The sequence below is a fragment of the Crocuta crocuta genome, unplaced genomic scaffold (assembly GCF_008692635.1).
Source record: "Crocuta crocuta isolate KB4526 unplaced genomic scaffold, BGI_CrCroc_1.0 scaffold334, whole genome shotgun sequence".
In the NCBI taxonomy this organism is placed as follows: Eukaryota; Metazoa; Chordata; class Mammalia; order Carnivora; family Hyaenidae; genus Crocuta; species Crocuta crocuta.
The window spans coordinates 5,344,402-5,363,555 of NW_027533260.1; the positions used below are offsets into that span (position 1 = coordinate 5,344,402).

General features: G+C 50.6%; 1 protein-coding gene across 1 annotated transcript in view; it reads right to left on the reverse strand.

Annotated features, from left to right (window-relative positions):
• RELB (RELB proto-oncogene, NF-kB subunit) overlaps nucleotides 1–19,154 on the reverse strand; it is a 23,542-nt gene extending 4,388 nt beyond the window's left edge. Inside the window, exons 1-5 of the mRNA XM_077747037.1 lie at nucleotides 18,980–19,154; nucleotides 10,394–10,551; nucleotides 7,866–7,957; nucleotides 7,555–7,686; nucleotides 5,697–5,801 (exon numbers count right to left, since the gene is read on the reverse strand). Coding sequence (XP_077603163.1) covers nucleotides 5,697–5,801; nucleotides 7,555–7,686; nucleotides 7,866–7,957; nucleotides 10,394–10,551; nucleotides 18,980–19,072 — 580 coding nt within the window. The 5' untranslated portion in view covers nucleotides 19,073–19,154. The remainder of the gene's footprint in view (nucleotides 1–5,696; nucleotides 5,802–7,554; nucleotides 7,687–7,865; nucleotides 7,958–10,393; nucleotides 10,552–18,979) is intronic.

Genomic DNA, 19,154 nt, shown 5'->3' on the forward strand with positions numbered 1-19,154 from the left:
CATGATCTCACGGCTCGTGGGTTCGAGCCCCGCATCGGACTCTGTGCTGACAGCTCAGAGCCTGGAGCCTGCTTCAGATTCTGTGTCTCTCCCTATCTCTGACCCTCCCCTGCTCACGCTGTCTCTCTCTCTCTCAGAAATAAATAAAACATTAAAAAAAAAAAAAAGAGTCACACACTCTACCAGCTGAACCAGCCAGGTGCCCCCGATATTGATAATCTCAAGAATAAAACTCATCATAGTGGCAGCTAACCTGTTGAGCACCTACTCTGTGCAGGTCACTGAGTATCTTCTTTTTATATGTATTATCCCATGTCATCCTTTTAGCAACCTGAGAGGCAGATAAGATTCACATCCCCCCAGTGTCGGAAGTCCCCCAGGCCGCTGTCAGATTCAGTGATTCACTAAGGGGACCCACAGGACTCAGCGTATACTTATACTCATGGCTATGATTTATTATAGCAAGAAGACAGTGAGCATGCTCAGTAAAGGGAAAAGGTGCCTGGAGTCAAGTCCGGAGGAAACCAGTCACAAGCTTCCAAGAGCCCTCTCCCAGCGGAGTCGCAGAGGACACACTAAATCCCCCCAGTAACGAACTTGGACAACACCTGTAAAACGCCCTCTGTCAGGGAAGCTCACTGGAGACTCGGCATGACCCGAGTTTGTACTGGACGCTAGAACTGTCTGCCTGACACATGTCAAAATTCCAGACTCCCAGAAGCAAAGCAGGGGTTCGGCATGAACCACACTGTCCATATAAACGGTTTGAACACAGGGAATGGCGGGAGCCCTCTCAAAACCCAAGTGTCCAGGAGCGCCTGGATGGCTCAGTTGGTTAAGCGTCCGACTTCGGCTCAGGTCATGATCTCATGGTTTGTGGGCTCAAGCCCCGCGTCGGGCTCTGTGCTGACAACTAGCTCAGAGCCTGGAGCCTGTTTCAGATTCTGTGTCTCCCTCTCTCTCTGCCCCTCCCCTGCTCACGCTGTCTCTCTCTCTCAGAAATAACTAAAACATTAAAAAAATTAAAACAAAACAAAACCCAAGTGTCCAAAAGCCAGCCAAGGGTCTACCTTTTAAGTAGGCCTTTCAAAGGATAATAGTCTCAGATCAACTACACAGCCACTTTAAGGCTTTTTCATGTTTGTTTTTGAGAGAGTGAGCATGAGCAGGGGAGGGGCAGAAAGAGAGGGAGACACAGAATCCGAAGCAGGCTCCAGGCTCTGAGCTGTCAGCACAGAGCCCGACGCGGGGCTCGAACCCACAAACCGCGAGATCATGACCTGAGCCAGAGTCGGACGCTTAACCAACTGAGCCACCCAGTCTAATTCCATCTACTGAGGCTTTATATTTATCGGAGGCACACGGACTGCCTCTAAGTCACACAACAATGCAATGCAAAAAAGCACCTTTAGGAAGGAAGCAAAGGCACAGAGAGGTGAAGTCATTTGTCCAAGGTCACCAAGCCAACAAGGGGCGGAGTCAAGATGGGAACCCGCGTGGGCTAGAGCTCTTCACTACCAGCTCCCAAGGGCCTAGGGGGGTTACCCTGATCTCTCTGTACCTAGTTTCCTCACCTGAACAGAAGCAAAATCAAAGTACCTACCTCACAGGGTTGGTAGGAGGGTTAATTAAATCACAGCAAGTAAATGTGCTCAGTCTGCCTTAAGTATGATCGCTTTTATTAGCTTTACACAGAGTACAAGCTTCAGGCCTGGCACTCAGGAATTCTCAGTAATTACTAACCCTTTGCAGTGTAGTTCTTGGATAGCGGAGATCCTATCTCATCCTAACACCAGCTCATTTTAGGGAGGAGGAAATGGAGGCTCAGGGTGGTGAAGTCACCAGCCCAAGACTGGCCAGTGATCTGGACTCGCATCTGCCGCTAGTTATTTGCACACACCTGGAACAGTTTCCCTGCTCTGGTCCCCAATCCCAGGACCCTAACAATCTCCTTGGCATTCCTCAGATCTTGTCTCAAATATCACCTCCTCAGGGAAGCCTTCCAGTCTGTGTCTGGTCTTCTTGTTCAGTCTTAGTGCTTTGTCTGGTTCTGTCTCAGCACAGCTCACATTTGGAATTTGTGTTTGCTTCCCTGTTCCCCCACTGAACTGGGAGCCCTGCGAAAGCAGAACCCGGGACTGTCTGTCACCGCTGTGTCCCAACACTGCCCGGCACAAGGGCCCAGCACGGAGAGCCACTCAATTGCCATTTGCTCATTCACTCAAAATTTTATAAGAACCTCCCACTCCTGGGCACAAAAACTTCTACATAAATGTCCGGCTGTTCATAACAACACTTCCTAATAGCCAAAAGGTGGGGGGAGCCTGGGTGGCTCAGCCAGTTGAGCGTCCGACTCTTGATTTTGGCTCAGGGTGGTGGGATCGAGCCACACATCAGACTCTGCGTTGCAGAGCCCACTGGGATTCTCTCTCTCTGACCCTCTCCTGCACATGCTTTCTCTCTCTCTTTAAAAAAATAAAAATAGGGGCGCCTGGGTGGCTTAGTCGGTTAAGCGTCCGACTTTGGCTTAGGTCATGATCTCGCGGTTCGTGGGTTCGAGCCCCGCGTCGGGCTCTGTGCTGACTGCCAGCTCAGAGCCTGGAGCCTGTTTCAGAGTCTGTGTGTCTCTCTCTCTGACCCTCCCCTGCTCATGCTGTCTCTCTCTCTCTCTCTCTCCTAGAAATAAATAAAACATTTAAAAAAAATTAAAAAAAAATAAAAATAATAAAAAAATAAAAATAACTAAAAGACAGGGGCACCTGGGTGGCTCAGTTGGTTGAGCGTCCAACTCTTGATTTCAATTCAGGTCATGATCCCACCTTGTGGGATCAAGACCCGCATCAAGGGGCGCCTGGGTGGCTCAGTCGGTTAAGCATCTGACTTCGGCTCAGGTCATGATCTCACAGTTCGTGGGTTCAAGCCCCACATTGGGTTCTGTGCTGACAGCTCAGAGCCTGGAGCCTGTTTCAGATTCTGTGTCTCCCTCTGTCTCTGCCCCTCCCCTGCTAGTACTCTGTCTTTCTCTGTCTCAAAAATAAATAACATTAAAAAAAAAAAAAAAAAAGACCTGCATCAGGCTCTGTGCTGAGAATGGAGCCTGCTTGGGAGTCTCTCTCTCTCCCCGTCCCCCTCCCCTTCTGCATGTGCTCTCACACTCTCTCGCTCTCTCTCTTAAAAAAAAAAAAAAAAGGTAAGAAATCTAGGTTTACAAAAAAACACTCAAGTGCTTAAAAAATAAGTTTTGGGGCACCTGGGTGGCTCAGTCGGTTAAGCGTCCAACTTCAGCTCAGGTCATGATCTCACAGTTCATGGGTTTGAGCCCCGCGTCGGGCTCTGTGCTGACAGCTCAGAGCCTGGAGCCTGTTTCAGATTCTGTGTCTCCCTCTCTCTCTGCCCCTCCCCTGCTCATGCTCTGTCTCTCTCTGTCTCAAAAATAAACATTAAAAAAATTTTTTTAAATAAATTTTTTAAATGAAAAAGAATAGTCAAAAGGTGTAAAAGACCCAAATGTCCACCAACTTACAAATGGATAAACGAATTACCTGTCTATACAGTGGGGTATTATTCAGTCATGAAAAGGAATGAAGCACTGATACTTACTACCACATGGATGAATCCTGCAAACATTACGCTAAGTGAAAGAAGCCAGACATGAAAAGCCATGCACTGTACGATTCCACGTATGTGAAATGTCCAGAAGAGGGAAATCTACCAATAGAAACTGATGAGTGGCTGCCAGGGGTTAGGGAGGGATGACTACAGAGTGACCGCTTATACAATATCACAGAGCATGAAAATGTTCTGGAACTAGATAGCGGTGGTGGCATCCTATTGTGACTCTGCGAAATGCCACTGAATTGTACACTTTCAAACGGTTTAAAAAAAAATTTTTTTTAAGACTAAGGGGCGCCCGAGTGGCTCAGTTGGTTGAGCGTCTGACTTCGGCTCAGGTCATGATCTGACAGTTCGGGAGTTCCAGCCCCGCACTGGGCTCACCGCTATCAGCGTGGAGCCAGCTTCGGGTCCTCTGTTCCCTCTCTCTGCCCCACCCCACCTTCGTGCACGCTCTCGCTCTCTCTCAGAAATAAATAAGCAATAATAAACATTCACTCTTTAATTTTTAAAGAGTGAAACTTGTGGCCAAAAAGAAAAAAGTACAATTTTTTTTTTTTTCCCTGAGAACTGCATGTGTACTTGACTCTGGACTGGCTAGTTCTGGGGACACAGCTGACTGACCCTAGGTCGTGCCCTGTACAACCCAATGGAGGAGAAAGATGTTAACTATTCAATCACACAGTCTGAGAAAGGATTGAGCGGCATCCCTGAGGCTGTGATGGGCTCTCCCACTCTGCTCCCCTCCTTGCTGTTCCTCTGACAATGAGATCTGCTACCACCCCAGGGCATTTGCACTGGCTGTTCCCTCTGCTGAATCACTCTTCCCCAGAGAGTCACACAGATCCCTCATGGCTCCCATGACAGACCCTAAGAGTGGTCTTCCCTGACCCCACTGAGTAAAATTGTGCCGCCGACCTTTCCAGCCATTCTTCCCTAGCTCCTTTCTCAGAATTGTATTTCTCCAAACACTACTTTTTCACCACCTTCCTGAAATTTTTTTCAGCTCTCTGTCTCGATCCTTTTTTTCTGTTTCCTCCCAGAAGAATGATTAGGAGCAGAGACCACGTGGATTCAAATCCGGTCTCTACCTGCCTAGCTGTGTGACCTGCGCAAGTTATTTAACCTTTCGATGCCTTAGTTTCCTCCTCTATAAAATAGAGGTCGTGATTGGGTCTACTTCATAGAACAGTTAGGCAATTAGATGATCTAACAAGTGATGCATACAAAGTGCTTGTAAGAGGGAGTCCTGGGTGGCTCGGTTAAGCATCCGACTTCAGCTCAGGTCATGATGTCACTGTTTGTGGGTTCCAGCCCCGAGTCGGGCTCTGTGCTGACAGCTCAGAGCCTGGAGCCTGCTTCAGATTCGGGGTCTCTTCCCTCTCTCTCTGCACCTCCCCCTCTAATACTCTGTCTCTCTCTCAAAAATAAACATTAAAAAAAATTAAAACAAAACAAAAACCAAAGTGCTTGTAAGAGAGCCTGGTATACAGTAAGAGCAAGATAAACGTTAGCTCTTTATTACTGTCGGGATGATGTCATTTATAACAGAGTCACGTGATAGAAAATGCAAAGGATACAGAAAAGACGCATAGAGTAGGAGGGAGAGCTCTCCCCAGCCGGGCAACGCGGTGCGCACCCGTTTTTTATGAAACCCTCTATTTGAAAAAGGGACACTTGAACAGACATGGGTGAAGTGGGGGAGATACTTCTCTCAATCTCCATTCTCCTGTAGCGAGCATAGCCTCATAAAGTATTTATGCAGCTCCAGATTCTTACTATCAGAGTCCACGCCCCCCAGCGGCGCTCGGGGCACTGCCTGGCACCCCCCCAGGGCGGGCACTGCCTGGCACGTAGCATGAGCCGCACGCACGTCTCTCCATCTCTGCATGAACGACTAAGCGAGCGGCTCTGGGAGCCAAGGAACCAGTCAGCTGTTTCAGCCACACTCCAGAACCAGGGTTCTGGATCCTTCGACTCCGCCGCCCTGGCCGACCAGCTCCTCCTCACCCGGTCCCCCTCCCAGCTCCCTGGCTACCCCAGCCCACCCCGCCCTGCCCAGGGTGCTGTCCCAGGTCCCTCACCTTTCTGCACCTTGTCGCACAGCAGATAGAGCTCCTCGCCACCCGTGCACGGCCCGCTCTCCTTGTTAATTCGGCAGATCCGCAGCTCTGACGTGTTTGTGGACTCTGGGGGCAGCGCGAGAGGAAGAGGGATGGAAGCAAGATGAGAATTCGGTCGCCAGGCCCTTAGCAGGTACCCCGTGGGTGCCCACCCTGGGCCACGCAGAGGCGGGAAATGGAGAGGCCAGGGATCTGTCTGGAGCCCGTGGTCCACGGAAAAGATGATGCTCGGACCGGGCGGTCGATGTAGAGGCGCAAGTTCTCCAGGCGGAGGCCTGGTGAGTGTCCAGCCGAAAGGGAGGCTGTCGGACTTCAGAGGAGAGTCGGCCGGATCGAGGGTCAGAGACCATTCTTAGAGGAGGGATGGTGGCCTGAAATCTATAGTGGAGACCCTCGTTTGGCCTGTCTGGCAGCAGTCCTGGCCCCCCTTTTGTTAACGGCCCCTCAATTTTTCTGGAAGATAACACCCCCCGCCCTTTCAGGAAGGTGTGCACCTGTTTCTTTGGGCTGAACCCACCCCTTAGCTCAGCAGTGATCACATGCCCCAAACCTGGCCAATTAAAGCACGGCCTCCCTCTGGCCGTAGCTGATTGGTCAGAGAGGAGCACGTGACCAAAGCCTGGCCAATGAGGGCAAGCCCTGAGAATCCACCCAAAAATACTGGGGAAGAGAAGCTCGCTTTAGGCATAGGGTGGAGGTTCCAAGCTGGTCGAATGTAAGCCCACAGCCGCATACCATCATTTTGCCCCCGCCACGGGAGGGCCCTGCCACAAATGACCCTAAGTTGGAGGAAGTACAGCTGAGAGTTGGAAGGGGACAGATTCCTAATGATATCACTGAGCACCTGGATTCAGCCAGACCTGAAGCACTTTACTACGTTTGGACCTTGTGAGTTAACGGAACAGGAATCGATTCCTCAGCTCATTTGGGTTCGAATTCTGTCACTTGAGCCCATAGAAGCCCTGACTGAATTAATATTCCTCCCATATGGGGGCACCTGGGTGGATCAGTCAGTGAAGCGGATCAGTCAGTGAAGCGGTTGACTCTTGGTTTTGGCTCAGGTCACGATCTCACAGTTTGTGAGATCGAGCCCCGCATCGGGCTCTGAGCTGACAGCGTGGAGCCTGTTTGGGATTCTCTCTCTGCCCCTCCCTCTCGCTCTCAAAATAAATAAACTTAAAAAAAAAAAAATCCCTCCTCATTTTGATGCTGTGGGAGTCCAAATAGGCTGCTAAAACCTAACAGCCACTCCCACTCCTCTTCCGTACCTATATCCCTCTGTCGAGGATGGAAAATCTAAATACTTGCTTTCCCAGACTCCCTTGCAACTGGGGGCGGCGACGAGACCAAGTTCTGGCCAATGAGACATAAGTAGAAGTCTACCAGGAGAATTCTGGGGAATATACTATTTTCTGTATAAAAGAGAGAAGTATTATTACTCATGCTGCCCCTAGAACTGCCTAGTACAGTGGTTCAGGTTGTGTATTCTATAATACTAAGAGCCCTCGTTTCCATGGGCTACCTAATAAATGCTGCCCACCGCAGCTGGGCAGTGTACAGTCTGCACACCATAAAGGGTGACACTGCCCATCATGCCTTGAACACAGACATGGTATCCGGAGCCGTGGCCGCCAGCTCACAACCAAGGGAATCACAGAGCTGAACCAGTGCCCTAATATCGCTAAGCAGCCAAATCAACACGAACAGACTAAATTATGAGACACTTAAAAATAAAGAGCAATGGTCCAAGCCATTGTATGTGGGGCCTGCCAGTATCTGGCCAATGACACTCCTAATATGCACGGCACCCCACACTTACTCTTGTCATAGACAGGCTCAGACAGCACAGGGTCCATCCGGCGCATCTGCCCCTGCTGGTCCCTGTATGAGGCCTGGAAGCAAATCCTCACGACGTTCATGTCCACCTCCTGATGGTTCTTCAGGGACCCAGCTGTGGGAGAGATGCGGGAAGGCTGAGGGGAGGCGGTGGAGCCTCTAGGGGGAAGATGGCGGAGAGGGAAGGGCTGGGGAGATGGCGGAAACCGGAGAGGGTGAGGTAAGGGGACCGGGTGGCAGAGAGGGCAAGGCGTTCAGGGGGACAAGACAATCAGGCTAGTTTCGGGGACTCACCGTTGTAGGGGTCGATGCCCAGCTGAATCTTCCGCTCGATGGCGGCCTCGATCTCCTTCTTCCTCACACACTGGATGCCCAGATTGTTAAAGCTGATCGGGGAGTGGGGCGGAATGCGGGAAGGGAGGGACTCATGAATAGGCAGCTAGAGCCCGAACCCAGAGGAGGACTCTGACAGGTGCTGCCTGGGGCTCAGTCTCGGGGACCCCGGCATCAGGCGGGGCCTGGGGTCTAAACCCCTCAGGAGCATTGGGGATTCTCAAGAGCACCTGGAAATGCACCTGATCTTCACCATATGAAGACACCGGCCAACCTCATTTGTAGGAGGAGCTCTGTGAATTACGGGGCATGCAGGGGGAGGGGTCACTTGGTTGAGCCTCCAACTTCGGCTCAGGTCATGATCTTGCAGCTCGTGAGTTTGAGCCACGCATCGGGCTCGCTGCTGTCAGCCTGTCAGCGCAGAGCCCCCTTCCGATCCTCTGTCCCCCTCTCTCTGCCCCTCCCCTGCTTGCAGGGGGAGAACGCTACAAGTTGAAACTGATGTGATGCCAATGTATAAAAAACTCATCAACACGGCAAGGATCAAAATGTTGGATAAAGCTCTCCGCTGGGGAAGCTGTCAAGAATCAAGCACCCTGTTGGGGCGCCTGGGTGGCTCAGTCGGTTAAGCCTCCGACTTCGGCTCAGGTCATGATCTCACAGTTCATGGGTTTGAGCCCTGCGTCAGGCTCTGTGCTGACAGCTCGGAGCCTGGAGCCTGCTCTGGATTCGGTGTCTCCCTCTCTCTCTGCCCCTCCCTCTCTCTCATGCTGTCTCTCTGTCTCAAAAAGAAATAAAATATTAAACACATTTTTTAAAATTAAAAAAATATAAGAATCAAGCACCTGTCACCTACGGCGGGGGAGGGGGGGGACCTGCTGCAGCAATTTACCTATCGGAGGACAAAACGGCAGGATTCATTCATGCCACAGAAATTTCCTGAGCACCTACTGTGTGCCAGGCACTGTGCTAGGCACTGGTGGGGGTGGGGGCACCTCCGGGAACAAAAGAGACAATATCTCTGCTCACATGAGCTCACGTGTGATTTTTTTTTTTGCCCTTCTGTAAAAAGTTGAAAGTATACCTGAGCCAGCAATTTCATTTCTAGGAATTGATCCTAGAGAAAAGACGATATATGTGTAAACACCACAATCAGCAACAGGTCCATCCTAAGTGCCCATTACTAGCAGACTGGTTCCATTAGTTGTGTTTGTCTGTACCTCAGAATTCTATGCAGCCAGGAAAAAGGAGAGGGCAGCTCTAGAGCCTTATAGGAGTGATCTCCAAGATGTACTAGAACACAAAAATCAGGTACAAGTGGGGCACCTGCGTGGCTCAGTCAGTTAAGTGTCCGATTTCGGCTCAGGTCATGATTGCAATGTTTGGGAGTTCGAGCCCCACATCGGGCTCTGTGCTGACAGCTCAGAGCCTGGAGCCTGCTTTGGATTCTGTGTCTCCCTCTCTCCCTCTGCCTCTCCCCAGCTCGCTCGCGCGCTCTCTCTCTCTCTTTCTCAAAATACATAAACATTTAAAAAAAAATTCTTGGGGTGCCTGGGTGGCTCAGTCAGTTAAGTGTCCGACTCTGGCTCTGGTCATGCATGATCTCACGGTTTGTGGGTTCGAGCCCCGCATCAGGCTCTATGCTGACAACTAAACCAGAGCCTGGAGTTTGCTTCAGATTCTGTGTCTCCCTCTCTCACTGTCCCTCTCCTGCTCACATTCTATCTCTCTCTCTCAAAAATAAATAAACATTAAAGAAAAAAATTTTTTAATTCTCAAAACTGAGGTACAAATGTCCGTTACCACTTGTAAGGGGAGAAAAAAATGTGTGTGTAGCATATTTTTAACTGCCTCTAGGAAGGGATACTGATACCTGAAAGACCAAAGATGGGAGGGAGTTTATTCTTCACTGTACAACCTTTTAAAAAATTTTTAATGCTTTTTATTTATTTCTGAGAGAGAGAGACAGTGTGAGCAGGGGATGGTCAGAGAGAGACACACACACACAGAATCTGAAACAGGCTCCAGGCTCTGAGCTGGCTGTCAGCACAGAGCCTGACTCAGGGCTCGAACCCAGGAACCATGAGATCATGACCTGAGCTAAAGTCGGACGCTTAACCGACTGAGCCACCCAGGCTCCCCATAATCTTTTTGAAGCTTTTAGTTTTTATTTATTATAAATTATAAAGGGAAAGAAAGAATGATCCTTGCAGTTAAGTCGGGTCTGGGGTCCAATCCCAGCTTTGCCATCAGCTACCTGGGCTCCTTCACCTCCCCGTGCCTCGGTTTCCACCTCTACAAAATGGGGATACATATAATGTGTGTGAATGGGTGTGTGGGAGGGCCTGGCCTCAGTCTCCCCATCTGGGAAATGTAGTGGGGAGAATCTGGCCAAGCGGCCCCTTTTCCTAAGGCGTCTTTGGGCAATCTTCAGCCCCTCCGGATCTCTGTTACCCAAGGTACAGGGCTAGGGGTCAGGGGTCAAGTACCTGTGCCGGGGGCTGACGTGAGGCCGGAGCCTCACCCTGCAGACGCCGTCGGTGCAGTCTTTCCCCACGAGGCTGTGGGGGTGGACCCGGTGAGGCCAGTCCTTCCACACCAGGCAGGCGGTCACCTCCACCTCCCGAAGCCCTCCACAGTCCCGGAGCTGCAGGAGACAGGTGCACTTTGGGGGCCCCATCGCAGACACCTGCACTCATCCACACTCCCTGGGGCCTCCTCCGGTAGCTTCCCAACCTTCTCCCCTCCAGGGATGAAGGAAGGGGGGTTGCTTAAGGCCCCTCCCGGATCGTAAGCCAGAGGCTTCCGCCTGGTGGCCTGCAGGCCTCATCACACGATAGCTGTCCCCCAGATTGGCCACTATTTTCAGAAACTTGGGTGCGCACAGGGACTCCGAGTATGGCCCACAGAGAACTTACAAATGACCAGGGGAAAAAAGCACCTTCGCAGGGGAAACCCCACTGGGCGCCATGTAAACCAGATCAAGCTCAGCATCACCAACACTGGGCCACAATGACTTGGGCCCCCTGACGGGGTACACAGGGAAGGCACCACACCGCTGCTGTGACAGCCCTCCAGAAGCCCGTCACCTGAGTCTCACCGTGAGGCCTCCAATGAGCCCAAATGTTGGGTCATCGGGTCAAAAACTGAGTGTTGTGAAAGACAAGAAAAAGACAGGCATCGTATTTGGGTGATAATCGAACAAATAATATATATGGACCCCGCTGGTAATGACACAGTGTCTATGTCTGTGAAAATGTATAGAGCTGTACGCATAAGATTCGATCAATTGCAACTTGATTTTTAAAAAGAAAAAAAAACGGAAAGGGGGCGTCTGGGTGGTTCAGTCAGTTAAGCGTCCGACTTCAGCTCAGGTCATGATCTCATGGTTCATGGGTTCGAGCCCCGCGTCGGGCTCTGTGCTGACAGCTCAGAGCCCAGAGCCTGGTTTAGATTCTGTGTGTCCCCCTCTCTCTCTGTCCTTCCCCCACTCGTGTTCTGTCTCTGCCTCAAGAATAAATAAACATTAAAAACATGAAACATGAAAAAAAGTTTCATCCAAACTCAGCAAAATGTATGCATTAAATATGTGCAATTTTGTATGTATCAATTATACCTTGGGGCACCTGGGTGGTTCCGTCGGTTAAGTGTCTGACTTCAGTTCAGGTCACGATCTCACAGTTCGTGACTTCGAGCCCCGCGTCGGGCTCTGTGCCGACAGCTAGGAGCCTGGAGCCTGTTTCAGATTCTGTGTCTCCCTCTCTCTCTCTCTGCCTCTCCTTGGCTCTCACTGTCTCTCTCTCAAAAATAAACATTAAAAATAAAGTAAAATAAATCATACCTCAATAAAAAAAATTTTAAACTACAAAAAAAAAAAGACTAAAATAATTTTGTTCCAATTTGGGAAAACTGCAAATGTGGTGCCTGCATTTTAAAAACACGAAACACGCTATTCCGGATTTCCAGATTCTCTTTAAAGAAAACGGAAGTTGAGGCAACTGGGGCTGGAATTCTTGTTCAGCGGTCACATGGCAGCAGCAGATAGAAACCGGCTCTTTAGACGCAGCCCAGATCCCCCTGGCTCCCCTGGGTCACTGGGCATCAAAGACCCTGTAAAGCCTGCTCTGAACTTCTAAAGCCCTTCCCTATGAAAGACCATGAAAGAATGCATCTCTGCGGGGGAGTACTGCCCTCTAGGGGGCATTTGGGATATTGGGGGCTGATACCGATTGACTCGGTGATGGGGACCCACCACAGGCAGTAGCCAGAGTCACACACGCTAAGCCACAGCCCGGAAATCCAGGGGCGGACCACACAAGTCCTGCAAGACTCTGATCATCCCGCCTACATTCACGTGGGCCACAAACCTGTTTGGAATGATCACAGCCAGAATCTAGCTGTTTTCCATATACAGTCCTTTTTCCCGTAACTTAAAAATACACTGAATTTTGGGGGCGCCTGGGTGGTTCAACTGATTGAGTGCCCGACCTCGGCTCAGGTCATATCTCACTCATTTGTGAGTTCGAGCCCTGCGTCGGGCTCTGTGCTGACAGCTCAGATTCTGTGTCTCCCTGTCTCTCGGCCCCTCCCCCACTCGTGCTCAGTCTTTCCCATTCTCAAAAATAAACAAACATTAAAAAAAGAAATTACACTGCATTTTCAAGGACTGCGGCCACCAGGTTAACTGAGGGAAGGGCGGATTTTGTTTAGACAGGGTCGTTTGCCGCTTTGGAAGATCCCATCACCAGCTGCAATGGTGGCTGCTGGCCGAGTGGCATTTAATTCACTAACTCCACCTGATTGGGTCAGGCTGCCTGCTGCGGGGCCACTGCATTAACTAACAAGTGACTGCCACCTTCCTTAGGATTCCTTGAAGCTGTGCCTCAGCATTTCCATATTGAAATGAAGGTGCTTAGGGGCGCCTGGGTGGCTCAGTTGGTTAAGTGTCCGACTTCAGCTCAGGTCATGATCTCACAGTTCGGTTCGAGCCCCACGTCGGGTTCTGTGCTGACAGCTAGCTCAGAGCCTGGAGCCTGCTTCAGACTCTGTGTCTCCCTCTCTCTCTGGCCCTCCCCCACTCATGCTCNAAAACACAACAAAACAAAAAGTTGGGCGTTATGGATTTGGGGGGGGATTATGAGTAGAGAGATGTAATATTGTACATAAACTCCACTGAGTCAGATGGAGCTAAAACTATTCCTTTAACCAGCTCCCCACCGTAATATTAGGAGATTCAGAACACCTCAGAGTCAAGTCTCAGGATTCATCAGAACCACAGAGCTGAGGGGCGCCTGGGTGGCTTAGTCGGTTAAGCGTCCGACTTTCGCTTAGGTCATGATCTCGCGGTTCGTGGGTTCGAGCCCCGCATCGGGCTCTGTGCTGACTGCCAGCTCAGAGCCTGGAGCCTATTTCAGTCTGTGACTCCCTCTCTCTCTGACCCTCCCCTGCTCACGCTGTCTCTCTCTCTCTCTCTCTCTCTCTCCCCTAGAAATAAATAAAACATTAATTAAAAAAAAAAAGAACCACAGAGCTGAAAGCTTCAAAGATGTCACATGAAGCCTAGGAATAAGCCAGACCTGGCACCAAATCTAGGCTCCATCAATGGCCATCTGCACAAGCCTCTCTATTCTGCCTTTATCTATAAAATGGGTATTAGGAAGCACCTGGCACACAGGAGTGCTTAGTAATTACTACGGTCAAATTGCTGTGTGCCCCTGAGCAAGTAACTTCCCCTCTCTGAGCCTCGGTTTCCTCCTCCGAAAGATGGGAATAAAAATACTGAATCCAGAGTCGGAGCCAGGTTGTTCGATATTTACTGTTCTAACTCTCTGAAAACCAAACCCAACACCAAGCCAGAACTGCCTGGAAAGGCCTAGAAAGAAAGTGTTGCAGGGGAAACACGGCTTCCAAGCATCACCCCACAGGTAAGCTGCTAATTACAAAGGAACGCTATACCTTTTAAACGAAACAGCCCGCTGGTCACTAGCTGGGATGGGCTAAGGGCACCCCCCTGCGATTCATGTTGGAGCCCTAACCTCCAGAAGAGGTAATTTAGGGGCGCCTGGGTGGCTCAGGCAGTTAAGCTTCCATCTCTTGATTTCGGCTCAGCTCATGATCTCATGGTTTGTGAGTTCGAGCCCCGTGTCAGGCTCTGCACTGAAGCACGGAAACTGCTTGTGATCCTCTCTCTCTCCCCCTCCCCCATGCTTTCTCGCTCAAAAAAAAAAAAATTAAAGTAATTTGGACGCACAAAGAGACACCAGATGAGTAAGGACACAGAGACAGAAGCTGTCTGCAAGCCAAGGAGTGAGACCTTAGAGGAAACTAAATCTGTTGGTACTTTGATCTTGGACTTCCAGCCTTCAGAGCCGTGAGGACAATACATGTCTGTTATTCAAGCCGCCCAGTCTGTGGTATTTTGTAATGGCAGCCTGAGCAGACTAATCCACTGCCTTCACCACAGGATCTGACGCGGCATCACTGAGATGGGGACAAACTGCCACCTCATGTCTCCTGATGTGAGACACCGAGAAAGCCACAGCATCACCAGCGGGGCACTGCCGCCAAAACGCACAGCCTGATCTCATCTGGAAACCGTCAACAAGCACAGAATGTGGGACATTCGACGAGAGATCTGTCCCCCAAAGTGTCCACGCTCCAAAGCATGAAGTCAGGCTGAGAAACTAACTCGGGTCAAAAGACCTGAAAGACAGTGGCGCCTGGGTGGCTCAGTCGGTTAAGCCTTCGACTTGGGCTCAGGTCACAAGCTCATGGTTCGTGAGTTCAAGCCCCGCATTGGGCTCTCTGCTATCAGGCACAGAGCTCGCTTCCGATCCAATGTCCCTGCCTCTCTCTGCCCCTTCCCCTGCTCTCGAAAATAAACAAACATTACAAAGGAAAAAAGGCACTAAGGACATCCATCTTAGTCTGTCCTGGCTGCTATAACAGAACACATGAACTGGACTGCATCTAAGCAACAGTAATTTATTTCTCGCTGTTCTGGGAGGGGCGGGGGGGCGAGGCTCTGGGGAGGCCTCTCTTCCAGCCCTGACTTCCGGAGATGTCCACCTCACCTCACCGGGTGGCTGGGAGGGGCCAGCAAGCTCTCCGGAGTCTCTTACAAAATCATCAACCCCACTCACCAGCGCTCTGCTCCCATAACCTCAGCACTTCACAAGGGCCCTACCTTCTTCTTCTTTTTTTTAAGTTTCTTTATTTTGAGGGGTAGGGGATTAGGAGTAAAGCGAGAGAGGGAGAGAGAATCTCAAGCAGGCTCCAAACTCAGTGACCAGCACGGAGCCGAACGCGGGCTAGATCTCATGACCTGGGGATCATGACCTGAGCTGAAATGAAGAGGCAGACGCCCACTGATTGAGCCACCCAGGTGCCCCTCAAAGGCCCTACCTTCTAATGCCATCACACTGGGGATCAGGAGCACAAGGGATATAGTTTAGGGGGGACACAAACATTCAGACAATCGCAAGCCTGACAACTAAATGCAGCATGGGATCCTGGACTGAATATTAGACAAGTGAACAACAAAAACAACAGCTCTCAAGAATATCTGGGGGACACCAGGCTAGCGTCATCAGCGGAGCACGTGACTCTTGATCTGGGGGTTGTGAGTTCAAGCCCCATGCTGGGTGAAGAGAGTACTTAAAAATAAAATCCTTATAAAGAAAAAAGAACAGGGGCACCTGGGTGGCTCAGCTGGTTGAGCATCCACCTTCGGCTCAGATCATGATCTCACAGTTTGTGGATTCGAGCCCCACATCAGCCTCTGTGCTGACAGCTCAGAGAGCCTGCTTTCAATCTCTGTCCCCCTTTCTCTCTGTCCCTCCCCAGCTTGTTCTCTCTTTCTCTCTCTCAAGTGGGGAAGAAAGAAAAAAGAACATTTGAGGGATAATTAGAACATGGACTTAATATTAGATAATACCCGTGGAGGACATTAAGTTTCTAGAGCGTGATGATGATATTATGATTACACAGGTCCTACACTGTAGGAAAACATCCTTGTTCTTGACGGATATACACCGAAACGTTATGGGTGGAGTATATCTCCAACTTACTTTTAAATCTCCCTCTATACATGTCTATGTAAAGGGAGAGAAAGACAGAAAGCAAATAAGGCAAAAGTCATTCACTGCAATGTTCTTGTCTATTGCATGTAGGTTTTTAACTTTTCAAAAGAAAGAGTCGAGATGAAAAGTTGAAAAAAAGTCCCCCGTCAACTGGAAAAATAGACAACATCGTTAAAGATAAATAAGGGGCTACAAAAATCTCTCTCTATGCCCTGCATTTGCCCCATTCCTGAAAATCTGGTGATGGAATGTACATTTCAGAGTAAACCATTCTTTCCAGCAGAATGTTCCGCCCTGGATGCTGCTTTTGGCCACAATGCCTGGAGCCAAATCAAATAAGAACTACTCAGCGGGGTGAAGGGAGCGTCCGCTAGGGGAGCGGTGGGGAGCTCCAGCTCCATTCAGGAGCACCGGACTAACCGCAATTCACACGGCTGGTAAGATTCAAACCCACGTCTTTCTGACTCTCAAATCCAAATCTATAAGCACTATGTTGCCTGCTTCCTGCAGGCTGGGGGAAGGACAGGGTTGCTCTGTTAATCACCCAAATAAACCTGTGAGTATCAATTCCCATGGTGGGGGGAGGCAGGAGGCCTCGCGTGAAGGCGGTCAGTGGGCTGTGGGCAAAGTCCTAGTGGCTTCAGGGTGGGAAGTGAGGAGGGGCTGGGTGGGAACAGGCAGCGGGAGTCAGAGAGTGAGAGCCTGGGGAGCCAAGAGAGGGCTTTGAGCAGGGGAGAAGGGCAGACGTGCAATTTAACAGGGCCCTCTGTCTCCCTTGTCGGGGGAAATCTGGAGGACACCGGGAGCTGCTGGCCAGGGAGGAGGCTAGAAGCCACGGACTGGCTTGGGCCGGAACCTGGGGCTCGTGGAGTGATTCATCCATGGCTCAGGTTCAATAAGTACTCGGACAAAGATCCAGAAGCACAGGAGGGCTCTGCACTGGGAGGGATCTTGCCTCTCAGACAGACACCAGTCAGGAGAAACAGCCGTGGGCACAACCTCACGGCGGGCCATTTGCCAGTGTCTGTCAGGCTGCCTTAGACCAACCAGCAAGTCCACGTCCAGGAGTTATTTCAGTGACGTGAAGGTAATAATATAGATGAGCCGAGTCGTTCTCTACAGCGTTGCTTATACTAGGAGATGGGAAACGACCCGAACACCCCCCAGGAGAGGGCCTGCAGGGTAAATGATCCCCCATCCATGCAACAGGCACAGGGGTAGAGAGTGAGACAGCTTTAGATAGGCTGAGGGTAGCCGAGCTCCAAGACATAGTCTTAAGCAAAAAAACCACTGTGCAGAACAGTACATAGACACACACATATACATACATGTACTCTATGCACAAAGGGAGGGGGGATTGTACATAGTATGTACGTATTTGCCTGTATAATCATAAACTGCTTCCGGAACAATACATGACATATTGATAAGAATGGTTACCTCGGGGGGGGGAGGGGGGTAACCTGGAGCCTGGAGGTAGGAGTGGCGTATTTTTGTTCATTTTAATTTATTAAGTTTAATTTAATTTAATTTCTGTTAAATTAATACGAATCTTTACCTTTTAAAAGTTTTGAGCCATATGATTTAAAACTTTAAAATGGGGGCGGCTGGGTGGCTCAGTCGGTTAAGCACTGGACCTGGGCTCTCAGGTCATGATCTCACGATTGGATTCGTGTGCTCAAGCCCGCAAGGGGGGAGTTCGTGCCCCGCTTCTGGTGAACCCAAGCCCCCCTTTGGATGAGCTCTGCTTCAGGTGAGCTTTGCTCCCCTCTCTCTCTCTCTGCCCTTAGCTCACTTGCACCCTCTGTCTCTCTCTCTCTCTCTCTCTCTCTCTTAAATAAATAAATAAATAAACTTTAAAACAAAATAAAGATGCATGTAGCAAACACAAATGTAGAATCTTATTTTTCCCTCTCTTTAAAAAAATTTTTTTTAATATTTATTTCTTTTTGAGAGAGACAGAGGGTGAGCGGGAGAGGAGCAGAGAGAGAGGGAGACACAGAATCTGAAGCAGGCTCCAGGCTCCGAGCTGTCAGCACAGAGCCCCACGCGGGGCCCGAACCCAGAACCGTGAGATCATGACCTGAGCCGAAGCTCGCCACCCAGGTGCCCTGGTACTTGTCCCTCTTCTTAACACAAAAGGTAGTATAATCCCCTGCAAAGAATTCTGTGGCTTTTGGGGGAGGGGGGTTATTCATATATCTTGGAGACGGTTTCGCATCAGTATGTTAACGGAGGGCTTCATTTAAAACTTTTTCTGTGTTAACTAACTGCATGTTTATATTTAGGGACACACAGACACACACAAATACACTTGTCATGGCTGCCTAGGATTCCAATGTGTAGATGTTCACAGGATTATTTCCCCAGTGCCTTGCTGATGAAGGCTGCAGTTTCCACTTCTTTATCCAAGGCTGCGAGGGATAACCTCACACATCCGTCTTTTTGCCCAGAGGCTGGCATATGGCCAGGCCTGTGAGTCCCGATGGATGGCAGTGATCGAAACACCGGTAAGACGAGCAGTTCGTCTCCACAGAGCACATGCCATGTCGGAGGCCCTTGGCGCGTGTAATTAACTCATTCCCGCCTCCCAACAACTCCGGGTGGTTCGTTACTATGATTATTATTATTCTCCCATTTTGTAGAGAAGGAAGCTGAGGCACAGAGGGACTGAATAACCAGCCCGAGGCGGCACAGCTAGTAAAGGGCAGAACGCGAATTCATCCCAACTTGGCCGCTCGCGTTATTACGACCTCCCTTGTGGACCGGGAGGCGGCCCCGCCTTTCCCCGCCCATGGTAGTTTCCGTCCACACTGCCCGCCGCCAGGAAGAAGGTCTCCCTTGGAACGTCCTTTTGAATCTGGGGCCGGGTGCTACTCTGATCCGCTCCAACAACAGCGACGGCAATAACAGTAACCCCCATCAAGTACGCGCGGAACACACGCCCGCGGACCCCGGGGGCGGGGCGCCGCGAGACCCCAGCCCGGGCCCCACCTCGATGGCGGGCAGCGTCTTGCTCGCCTCGGTGCTGCTCTCCCCGAGGATGCTGCCGGCCGAGCGGCCCTCGCACTCGTAGCGGAAGCGCATGCCGCGCTGCTTGGGCTGCTCCGTGATGACCAGGTGCGGCCGCGGCCCGGGGCCCGGGGCCGGGGGCAGGATCCGGCCCAGG